The sequence below is a fragment of the Rhea pennata genome, chromosome 1, assembly GCF_028389875.1.
Source record: "Rhea pennata isolate bPtePen1 chromosome 1, bPtePen1.pri, whole genome shotgun sequence".
In the NCBI taxonomy this organism is placed as follows: domain Eukaryota; kingdom Metazoa; phylum Chordata; class Aves; order Rheiformes; family Rheidae; genus Rhea; species Rhea pennata.
In genome coordinates this window covers 49,929,665-49,941,836 of record NC_084663.1, presented here as the reverse complement: position 1 = coordinate 49,941,836, position 12,172 = coordinate 49,929,665, and the positions used below count along the sequence as shown (strand labels likewise).

The window sequence follows — 12,172 nt, the reverse complement described above, 5'->3', positions numbered from 1 at the left end:
ATCCTTCTGGCAGTTGGACTTAGAAACTCGATCCTCCCAGTAGCTAGTATCAGGATTCCTGGTCTCCCTCTCCCCAGTTGCTGGCGCCTGGACAAATGAGCCCCTGAGGCTTGCAGCCCACTCTAGTGGCTGGTACAGGCCACCTCATGGCCCTCCCTCTCCTCCTCCTCCTCCCCCCCCCCACAGGTCTCAGTTGACCCTCACACCCCATGGTCTCTCTGACAGTTGGCCAGGACTCCCCTGCTCACTCTGGTAGCCAGCTCCTTCTGTGGGCTCACCCTTAGAGACGAGCACGCAGACACACAGGAGCGGGTCTCAGTAGACCCTCAGACCATATGCTCTCCAGCAGTTGGTTAGGACTCCCCTAGACCCTCAGCAGCCATATCCCCCTCTGGGGTCCCTTTAAGAGGCACGCACTCACACTCACCTACACTTATCTCCCGGTTGATCCCAGACCCCACGGAAGTTGGCCAGGACTCCACTGGTACCTCCAGTAGCCATACACACACCAGGCTCCCAGGTCAATTGACCTGCTCACTGGCTATTCTGGCTTGGTGTTTACCCACAATCACACCCTGACTTCCATAGCTGCCTTTGCTGGCAACACAGGCATGTGTAGGCCCCTCTGACCTGTGGTCTGACACTGGCTTCTGGCACTTACACCATTGTACACACTCATGCACACAGAATAGTCTTTCATGCAGGAAAATAGAAAAGGAATCTGATAAGAAGGTAGGACAGACAAGCATACTGTCCAGCAGCCTGTTTACAGATACTACTATTTTTCCCAATTCAAGTGAAATTGCTATGTTAAACTGCTTAATTACTTGTCCCATCCAATTAATGATGGCTATACCTTAATTTTGTTTAGTAGTGTTAGACTAAAGTATATTTACTGTAGCACTCTGTTAGTTGCTAGTCCTGATACTTTCCAGGTATATTGGAAAAATTTATATAATGGGCAGGTTGCTACTGGAATTTGTAGTAGTGAAGTTTGTAGGGTAATTTAAGCCAATCACAAATTATTACCTAAAGAAAAATTAACGCTCTATTACCACATAGCTGTTCTTGCCCATAGTGCACCCCAGTTCAAACATTAAGTCACAGAACAACAGAAAATCAATGATCCAGAAGCATCCAGTCTCTTATAAAAAGAAAAAAAAATGGATTGGCTAGACTTTGTGGGCATATGTGGTTTCTAGCAGTGATTTAGACATGTTTATTGTTTGGTTGTCAAGTCTCAGTTGCAGGAGAACTGGGCTGCTAGTGTCCTTAAAGCAGTTACTGATGCTTGCTTTTGAACTGCAGGCAGCTTGACTGTCCAGGCTGTGCTTAGGTACAAGGTTTCCTACTTAATTTCTTTGGCAACCTTTGAAGCAAATGCCTGCCTGCTGCTGGCCTGCTCTGACCAAAGTCCGATCCTGCTGCAGTCTTTGGAATGACCATCAGTTTGCGTGTAACCCTGCAGAAGAGTTCTTTCTATCTCTTTATGTGGAAGCAAAATTTTAACTGTCTGTGAGTCCTAGCGCACTGCATTACTAACAATCATGGTTGCCTTCAGAAGGAGCACAGCGTTGGTGTTGCATCAAGTTATCCATCTCGTGGTAGGTGCACAAAACGCTGGTGTTTATCCAGCCGCTGAGCAGGTGTAACGTGTGCACTCTGACAGTGTCTGCTTCTGTCCCATGGAACTTTCCTACCAGAGGAAGCTTCATGCTCTAACTTGAATTTAGGTTATGATGCAGGCTGACTGGTGATGAACTGGCAAAGTATGCTAATAATGAAAGCTCTGTTAACAGTCTGGTCTAACGGCTTGGGTTAATGTGCTCTAGTGTCTTTACCATCATATTGGACTGTAGAAAAAGAAAATGTGCTCTCTCTGTGAGAGAGCTCGGGGGTGTGTTCATTTTCTTTTGCTTTTTTTTTAATGTATTTCCTTTTTATTCAGTAGATACATTTAATCCACTTTGACAGTGTTTCACGGTCTTCTGGTGCATGGTATAGTGATGCTCATGGTTTTGCTTGGATTCATCAGTGCTTGAGACCAAAAAAAGGCACTTGGTCTTAGTCAAGCGTTTGAAGTTCTTTTCTGCACTGCTTAGCTGGCACATGGTTTGGCTGAACAGTCTTTACTGAAGTTGCTCTGGTTGCTGCTTCTGAAACTCTGGATCGAGGTGCCTTGACAGAGCTCTGGGGGTTTTCAGTATGTTTCATTTCTGTGCATTGCATTAATATTTCACTTTCATGAGCACTGAAGCAAGAAAATCATGACCTTCATAAAAAATTAAACAAATGTTGCTTTTTTTGGAATGGAGTGTTGCAGTCTAACACACTGTTAAGTGTTTAAAGACTAGCTACATTTAGTGTACTTTCATTAAAAAATAAATTCACACTTTTAATAACCATGCTTGATCTTGCTACATACAGGGATGGATATTTCAGGTAGCTTTTTAGCTCCAGGTTCTAGTTTTCCTTGCCAAAACTTAAGTATCCATATTAAGGCTCATCATCTGTAGGACTGAACATTAAGTTGATACAGAAATCTTTTTTTTTCCAGAGCTTTTCTATTGACTTTTCTAATGCCTGACACACAGGGCAAGATTGTCCACTAAAGTGTTCCAAAGGATGTAAGCTATTTTGCAGGCATATGAGGTTCTCAGACTAGTTGATGAAAATCTTTCACGAGCACACTTAATAGGAAAAATAAAATCATCAGAGCTTTGAAATAATGTGGACTGCTCAGTCACAACTGTTAAAGTTGTTGTAACTGACAGCTTGGGGTTCTTAAGTTAAGGGATGCGTGTAGAAGAGTCCCAACAGTGACAGGCTCTTGGTGCTTAGTTCTGAACTGGAGTGCCATTAGCACTCTTCAATGGTGAATTATTTAGGTTTATAAAGCAGTTCCAGCTTACCATCATATTAGAGATAATTGGATGGCACTGATTGAGTTAGACATGTATTGAAGACGTAAAAACAGTTTACACAGAACAGATATGGCTACTTAGGAGCTCTGGCTTGCATGCAATACCTGTTTTCAAGTTATTTCTGCCAGTATTAGGTAGTGATTTTTGGTAAGCTCCATTCAGGTCATGGCTGGTGGACAACATCATAGCACAATTGCTCTTTTAATGGGAGAGCAGCGTGGCTTAAACTCTACTGATGAACAATGTACTGAAAAAATAATTTTACAGGAATAGGATAAATATTAAGGCTCAACATGTTGTATGGAAATACTGCAGCTTGAATAAGCTGCTGTTGAACCCAAAGGCAGCCACTTTTTGGACACTTCGCCTGTTACCTACTGTCTGGTCTGGTAAACCGCTTGGGAGCCTGGGTTCTTGAGGTGTGCAGTCTGGTCAAGCCCTCTGTACCTCCCCAGGCAGATCAGCCCTGGGGTTGAAGAATATGTAGTGGGGACTCCCTTCTCCCTGCTGCAGAATAAATAGTGGGGACCAAGAACATAACGCAAGATGCTGAAGTGCCCTCCTTCAGTGACAGCGTCTTTGTTCAACACAGGGTGCGGGCAGTTTTCCCCTTACCAGGAGCATGTTCTATCATAGCTGAGCTGCTGCCATACTCTCTTTTTAAATCTCCCCATAAATCTTGGAGTCCAGGTGCCACATTTTCTCAGGAGAAGCAGAGGAATGTCCTTTTTTCAGCTGTGAGTTTGGTGGTTGATAAGTCTTCTTCCAAGCTGTGGGTCTGAACATGTCTCAAGCTGAAGAGAGCCTGGAACCCAGCTCTTACTTCCTTGACAAGTGATCCTAACCGGGAGGCTTGTCTGTCAGTGATTTCTTTCCCCTCATGCCTGTTGCAGAAGACGTTGATGCTATAGAAATAATTCCTCCTCAATGAACCTCTTTCTTCCCCATTGATTTCTGCAGTGAAGTCGTGATACTGTTTGCTCTCACTCGATTCTCCTGGCAACAGGCTGTGATATCATTGCCACAGTTAGTTGACTATTATGAAGTCATTGCAAAGAAATCTCATGGATATCAGGGGGAAAAAACTCATAGGGAAAATATATTTCTAAGCATATGAAATAATGGGAAAAGTAATTCAGGAAATTGCTGATTAAGTGCATTTCATTTGAAACAGTGACATTTGCCTTAGTACTAAGTCTTCAGACTACCTATGTTAGTTCTCTTGCAGGTTGTTTGGAATCATGGATCTGTTTCAAGCAACTAAAATTGATTTTGGAGTATTACTTTCCTTTTAATTTTGGGTAATACAAAGGAGAGACAAAAAGGTATTGGTAATTATTTTTCTTATACAAATATCAGAAAACTTTAATTTTCTTTTTAATTACTTAAGTTTTTAAGAGGTTTGGCTAAAAAAGATGGCAAGCATATTTGAATGTGCAATTGAAATTGGCTCCCCTTGTGTTATCTGCAGGGCAGTGCCATGGTAGATTTTAAAGCAGGTTATTTTTACCTGACAGGCAAGTGGCAGCTCCGATAGCCACGTAAGTAGATGGCATATATACCTTAGCATTTAGGCTTTCAATGTTGTCCTGGAGTGTTCCGGTTTTGTTTTGTTTCTTACGTGATCCCTTTCGTACTTTCTTTTTTTTCCCTCTGTGTCTGAGAACTGAAGATGCAGACACAAGAGGTGAGAGAGGGAAGCGAGTTTCTTCCAAGTACTAGCGGCCTCGTGGGGAAGGCTGAGTGTGTTGGAGCTTGTTATGTGGTATTCTGCATTCATGTTGGTTCTTATGTCTGCAGCTGCATCTCACAGCAGTTATTAACTGATTGTTAGACTCCTAGAATTAAGTTCTTACGTCGCTTTCCTTGTAAAATCATGTAAGCTAAAGAGCCTAAGTTTGATAAGGCATCTTTTCAGAGATTGAGAATGACCCTATAGAAAAGATTATACGCTTAGACAAAGAGGAATTTTTTTCTTTGAACTTCTTAAGATAAAAAAATCTCAGTGGGTATGAGAGATTTACAGGAAGTTGTACCACTTAGAACAAATTAGATGTTTCTGTTATAAATGTTATAAAGCTAGATTGTAGCTTCAAGACCCCTTGGCTCAGAGATGAGTAAAATCTAAATTGAGCCAGTGAATTTCAGGAAGTAGGTAGATCCTACAGGAGTTATGGGTGACAAGGAAGGCACCCAGTTATTACAATGTATGCAGTGGGAGGGCAAAAGTTGCAGGGAAAGACCTGAGAACAGAAAAGAATTCACAAAAGAGTATAGGAAGAAAAGGAAAGGGCTGAGGGAGGCAAGGGGGAAATCTGGAGCTCATGTGAGGTAGAAAGGTTATTTTGTGAATTTAATCAGTAAGCTGTGCTTTGAAGCAACATCTTCATGTATGGCATTGTCCCATATACGAGGGAGGAACAGAAAAGGTCCTGTAATGTCCTCCCTGAGCTTAACACTCAGCAAAATTCCAGCCCTTCCTGCTTCACCCAGAATAGCGACTGGTTCAGCTCCCCCGTGCCAAAGCAGATGCCATCATACCTTATTCATGGATACTGTACACATCATGGATGAGAAAGTGAAGATGTAAGAGTCTAGGTTAAGATTTGCAGGTAACAGAATCGCTACATGCAAGGTGTCAGATATATGTGGTATCAGATTGAGGATGAAATTTTGTCTGAGGTGGCTGCAGGATCTACCTTAAATCTAAATCTAAGCACAGATCAAGTATCTGTGGTTGTCAAAGAAACATTTTGTTTATTTTTGGTCTAACAAGAGCACTTAAATGTTTACAGCAGTGTTAGCAGTTGGGACACTTGATCTTCTGTGGGTGGAGGATCGCATAATTTCATTTTGTGAATACATACTGAGCAGGTTCAGAAGGCAACACTGGCAATAAGGGAAATAAATAGATCGTGTTCTGACACTTGGAACCTGTAATTGGTTTCAAAAACAATGTGGTGGATTTTTTTTTCCATCCCTCCGGCTCATATTGCATTGCAGTATCTTTGTGTTGAGGGGGGAGCAAATTCCTGTGGAACAGATCATTGAGTACCTCTGGCATGACTGTCTCCATACATGCTTTGGGATATAGTGTATCACTGGGGGTGCTCTTGGGTCTTACAGAGTTTCTCTAGATTTTGCCTTTTTGCAGGTCAGAAATGCAGCCAAAACCATTTGAGCAGGTCACTTGGGAGACAGGCATCTCGAACAACAAGCAATGACTTTTAATTTACACATCCCACGTAGAACAGTGAGAGCTCTTCAGAAGATGATCACAAAGGCATCTTGTTAACACCCCAGTTCTGATCATTCTGCTCTAAAAATCTTTTGACCTTGCTAGACTTGTTCACTGTACAGGATTTTGGCAGGCTGTCTAGTCTGTCAGTAGTGATTTTTTGTACGTTCATGTATAGCAGTCTTTTACATGATCAGTCTGTGTTAGCATAGCTACTGAATTAGATTAGGTTTTCTTTTAGTTGTACCATGAGATTTTTTTTGACAAGGTAACTACTCATAGTTGGGTCTTTGCTTTGTAAGTTGAAACACACACACACACACACACACACACACACACACACACACACACACACACACACACACACACACACACACACACACACACACACACACATCTCCACTCTAGGCTAGGTTAAAACTTAAATAGAGCCTATGTTGCTGTTGTCGTGCATGTAGTGGAACCGTCTCTGTTACGAAGATTTCTTTCCTTTCCCTACAGATAATAGTAAAACTATAGGAAAAATTGTGATCAGTTCTGACTTAAGACAATTTGAACACACTATGTAGCCAATTACATTACTATGTCACTGATACACTAGGTAATAAAATAGGACAGTATTGTAAGCATGGTATGAACTTTTCCTCTTATCCAGTACTTCACAAGACCCCAAAACTATATTGTGAACATGAAAAGCAGTGGTGAAATGGTGCAAATACTCTATTACTCTACTTTATAAATATATTTATTTAAATACTACTAACCTCTAACCCCAGGTCTGTGTGTTAACAAATCTCATGCACAGCATTGTGAACAAATTACTTAAAATCTGTATTGTGCAGTTAGTGCTATATAAATGCCATAAACATAACATTGCCTTCTTCACAGTAAGGGGAGTGAAACAACTTTTTCAAGTAGACTGCTAAATAAATGAGAAATAGTTGTAGTCTGCTTTAAATATGCTCAACAGTTGTTACTCGGATAGACTGCATTATAGTGGTGCCAGTATATGTGCATAGGTGAATCTGAAAGCGTTTGAATGCGTAACTCCTTTAATTTTGTTAGATCCTTGACTTTCAGCTAGTAGACAGCCCTAACAAGCTTTTTCAATAATCTTTATTGTACCTTTTGCTTTCAGGCTGTATGACTATCGTCTAAATATTTTAAAGAGTAAATTACATAGAGGAACATAATGCATTTATTTCCATAGTGAGCTAAGCAACACTTTCTCAAAGGCCGTGTTTTATAATATTTTTGCAAATGAACAAGAAAGATAATCAAAAGTAAGTAAAAAGCCTACAGACCAAATGGGACAAGTAATTAGTGGTATAGTTCATTTCATAAAGTTAAAATGGCATGGTTAATATGTGGTTAATACCAGAATCAAATGTAGAGGCAGACTTTAAATCTGAATTGGGAGGGAAGGATCATTTCAAGAAGTGATTTTCCATTTGGCCTTAAAATTTCCCAAAGCATTTCATAAATGTTTGCTTTATAGCTGACATGGAAAATAAGCCATTTAGTGATGAGTTGCTGAAACATTAGATATTCCTCTGTTTTTTAAGTTTACTACCTACTTTTCTTTCAGACCTTTATTATCAGCAGTGTTAAGGTAAGCTTTCAGGAGATACTTCTTAAAATATATTTCTGTCTAAAATTAATGCTGGTTGCTAGTACACTTCTCTACTTTGGAAAATAGCTGATACTCTGGAACCAAAATCAGAACTAAGACTAGTTTGGTGCATATTAGTCTTCTTGGTATAGAGTAGGACATCTCTGATCCTACTTACCTGCTAGGCAGTCTGCTGTGATAGTAACACAAATATTAGGAGCTAACAGACATGAATTGGAGTAACTTCCCTTGTAAATTAAACTATAATTTTTTAGAAATCCCTCTATTTGTCTGAATTCAAAATTATATCTTCAGAAGCTTCTTGATACAGCAGTAAATACAAGTTGTTCAGCGGCAGTCTCAGATCTAACAGCCACTTTCCTTGTGCTCCTGAATTTTGGCCTTGTTTCAGGACAGTAGTTGTGGAACCTGGACATGTATTGTTGAATTTTCAGTAAAGGAACAGGTAAAAGCATTCTTCAGAAATAATGGCATTGAAGTCAAGGTATGACAGGCTTTATGGATGAGCAAAAAGCAGTAGCTGAAAGAAAGAGCGGGGCTCGCCTTCAGAATTATTGGCATCATTGACTTGTGAAAGAGCTAAGGTGAAATTTATTTATTTCTTATATTTTGCAAGTAACTCCCTCCAGAAAGTGAGCGTACTGAACAATCTGTTTCTTTAGAAAGTGTATCTGCAGAATGTTTTTTCAATAGGTAATACTTAGTGTAGAATATTAACTCATTGTGTTAATGAAACTGTAATTATGCTAGTATCATTTGAATCATCTCACAGGAGCCATATTTTTGAGGGTTTAATGGTAAATTAAGGCTTCATCTGCCTGTTTAGAGCATTAAATATCTTGATTTATAAACTGTAGTTTACACTGGTTTAAATTACTCCAGAGAAATGAGAGATTTCTCAAATGAGAGATGAAGGAAAAAATATTTAGACAATTTTATAATGCCTCAGTCTGTGAAAATAACTTTAATTATTTTTCCATTTGTAAAGGTATGAGGTCTCCTGTTTAGAAAGTAATGTTGTTTACTACAGGATTTGAGAGCCTGTAGCTAAGGAGCGCTCCCTGCTCAGGTACAGAGCCCTGGCTCAGCACAGTGCCAGCAACCATCATCTGACTCCAAGGACAGCATGACTCTTGTCTGCTTCCTTTCCCACTGAGCTCCTCTTTGTTCCTTTTTTTCTGTGCTGTTGCTATGACTGAATATGGTAATATGTTTATAAATCTTTTACACCAAAGCCAACAGGGTGATATTAAGCATATCCTTTTAGACTGTCTGAATAGAAACTTAAGAGGGGAAAAAATGCATCTGTTTAGAAAGCTCAGAGAGGAGGGAGGCAGGCTAAGAATAGCTTGGATATAGTATTGATTGTGGTTTCATTTCTAATCAAATTGCATTGGCGAATAGGCTGCGAACATTTCCACAGCTGTAAAAGTAGAAAGAAATAATGTGATTTTAATATGTAGGAACCAGCCTTAAAGAAGAATTGGAGACTTGTGATTATGTCTACATGCTTTTGGGTAAGGTTCTATCTTTAGCTTGAATGTAGGCTGAATGAATAGCATTTTCTGATGATAATTTTTGTTCAACACTCTGAATTAAGGTTACAAGCTACATTAAAAAGCCCATCAGATTGATTGCAGTATTTTATGGTTTAATAAAATTGTGTTGGGAGGAAGCATATGACTGAGTTTCTGTATCCTGCTTTAACTGGTTCCGTTGCTGTGCTGTAATGGCCAAAGAACATGAGCAGCAAAGCTACTCGAGCTGCACAGCCTGTCGCTTCCTACAGAAAAGTTACAATGCGATGTGTGCAACTGTTTGACTACGACAGTCTTTTGAGGGAGGCTCTCCCAGTTCTCTGTGTTTAGGTCAAGGAAGCAGTGACTTTCAAAAAGCTGAAAAATAACTCTTAAAAATGCTCTAGAGCATCTTCTATTGTTTTCATGTATTTGGCAAAGAAGTTGATTGGTGAACTCTGTAACTCAGTTTCTGGAAGGAGAAAGTCATGGATGATGGGCATTTACATAAGTGTAAGTGACAACCTGACCGAGCAGAAAAGCAATAGTCTGCATTCTTGTTTTTAGGAGTGCATAATAATTACTGCTATCCTGGCCTAGCTAATGCGAGTTGTGACTATAAGAGAATCTGAAATACCTCTTTTGCTTCATTAGGTATTTGTTGGGAATAATATGAATAACTCCTATTACCCTTTACGCTTAGACAATACAGACAGATTTATGGTTTTTTTGTAGCATGTGAAGCTTCTCAACAATGCTGGAAGAGATTCTTGAGGTGAAATACAGGTCTACACTCGTATCTTATTTGAAAATCATGTCTTTACATTTGGACTTATCCATCACTGTGGAATTAATAGTAGGCCCATCTGGAGATGTAGCAAAATCCACTCTTTTAAGATTGTGTTGTATTAATTAAGCAATATATCATCACTTGTGTCAACTGATGGATTGCATAAAATTGTGTACTTTGAATTTGGTGCTATCCAGAATTAACACTTGTTGCTTGTGTGGTGTAATATAAATAATCATTATCGTTTAAAAAAACAGATTGTTCTAGAATAGTCTTAATCTCTTAATGAGAAGCGTTCATGCAGAAATTAGCATTTTTTTTAACTTTTTGCAACTATTGTGCCAGGTAAAATATATTGCAGATTAGGAGCGTGATACAGCTAATTTAAGGTAAAAAGATAAAGTTACAAATATTAGATCAGCAAAAGCAAAATGGTAACTATCAATATAGGTGGTATTTGTGTAGCAAGCTATAGTCATTTTTATTTGTGTAAAGCTGACTGTGTTGCAATAGTCTGATGACAGTATTAGGATTTCCTGTTTCCACAAAATTCTTATTTGATTAGTAAGCAGTCCTTGTTAATATGAATTGACAAGTTTGCCTGTTTTGTCTTTAGACTAAATTACAGTTAGCATGGTGTCTGGCCTTATACCTCTTGGTAAAGTAAGCCTGTCTGATCTTTAATTATATTTTAACAAATATTACTTGAAGAAACTATATCATTACCTGAGAGGCATTATCTCAGAACAATTAATTGTTGTTTAGTATTGCCTTACCTGATTAATAATAACCCCTGTGACACCATCATGTTCTCTGGAGGGCTAAGATGAAAAGCCAAGATGTCCTTAATGATACTGAGATCCGAATTAAATTGTGACTCTAAAAATATTAAAAAGGCCTTAATCCTCCCTGTCATCTTTTTTTTTTTTTTTTTTTTTTTTTTTTTTTTTTTTTAAGTACAAAACATGAAAGGCCTTGAATATGAAGGAAAAGAGGCTGTAATACTTAAAGGCAAGAAAGGACAGTAATAGCAGTATATGCTGGCATTGCTTGTTCTTCTATTATGCAACTCAATGTTGCTGTTGGATTATTGATGTTGTTTTTTAGCCCTGCTGGTCTCCTATGATAGTTCTCAACTAAATCTGTGCTATATTGAGCACAACTTTATACAAGCATGTCCATGTAGCAAGTAAGTTCCATGTAATATTGGTTTATAATATTTTATCAACTCTTCAATTACAAAGATAAAAGCCATTTAATACAGTGAAATTGAAAACTCTTATGTTTTAGCAGAATAAGAAAAAATGCCTCGGGCATAGTTTTTTCCACTGGCTCTGTTCTGTGCTCTCTTCTGTGTAGCCTTGTGTGCTATGCAACTGTGCAGTTTCTGAGCACTTTTGAGTGGTCTATTAAACAAAGTCATTTCTGTTTCTTGCCTGTGACTGATCTCTCTCTCTCTCTTTTTTTTTTTTTCTTTTTTTCCTTTTTTTCTCCAAAGGAGAGTGAGTTTTGTTTTGGAAGGCAGAGAGAAAGGAGAGGAGGTTTTTGTTTTGGATTTTTTTTTCCCCCTTATTTTGGTATTAGTTTCTGAAGACTGAATTTGTCCATACATTTATTTGCATAATGTATATTCTGCGTGTTGATACTACATAAGAAGATGCTGAGCAGAAGTGCCTCGCAGATGGAACGGAAGGCAGTGAGTTCTGTAAAGAGCCTTTAGTATCTGCTGGAGTTCATTCCACCCTTGACATTTTCATTCTGGCCAGACAGACACAGATGCATTTTCAGTCTGCAAAGATCTCTGTGAGGAAAAGTCCGCTTTGATTTACGAGTGCTATGCAGGCAATACATAAAGGCTGCTACTCCAGCTTGTTCAAAACTACATCAGATTCTTTGTTCCATATTCTCAAGATTTTGTGGATCCTCATTAATGGCAGATGTTTAAATTGCAATTTCTTCCAAAGTTGTTCTTAAAAAAGATTTAATTCAATTCACAAATGGAAATTATTGCATGCAACACAATCTAGTAACATAGTGACAGCAGCAGAAAATCTTGTTCCATTATATTTT

At 38.9% G+C, this 12,172-nt stretch overlaps 1 protein-coding gene across 3 annotated transcripts in view; it reads left to right on the top strand.

Annotated features, from left to right (window-relative positions):
- The window catches only part of TMCC3 (transmembrane and coiled-coil domain family 3), a 48,282-nt gene that overhangs the window by 18,611 nt on the left and 17,499 nt on the right, over positions 1-12,172 (top strand). Inside the window, exon 1 of one of the 3 annotated variants that reach the window (XM_062585344.1) lies at positions 9,279-9,312. The exons of the other annotated variants lie outside the window; for them this stretch is intronic. Coding sequence (XP_062441328.1) covers positions 9,295-9,312 — 18 coding nt within the window. The 5' untranslated portion in view covers positions 9,279-9,294. Of the gene's footprint in view, positions 1-9,278; positions 9,313-12,172 lie in introns of those variants that run through there. 3 annotated transcript variants of the gene reach the window in all.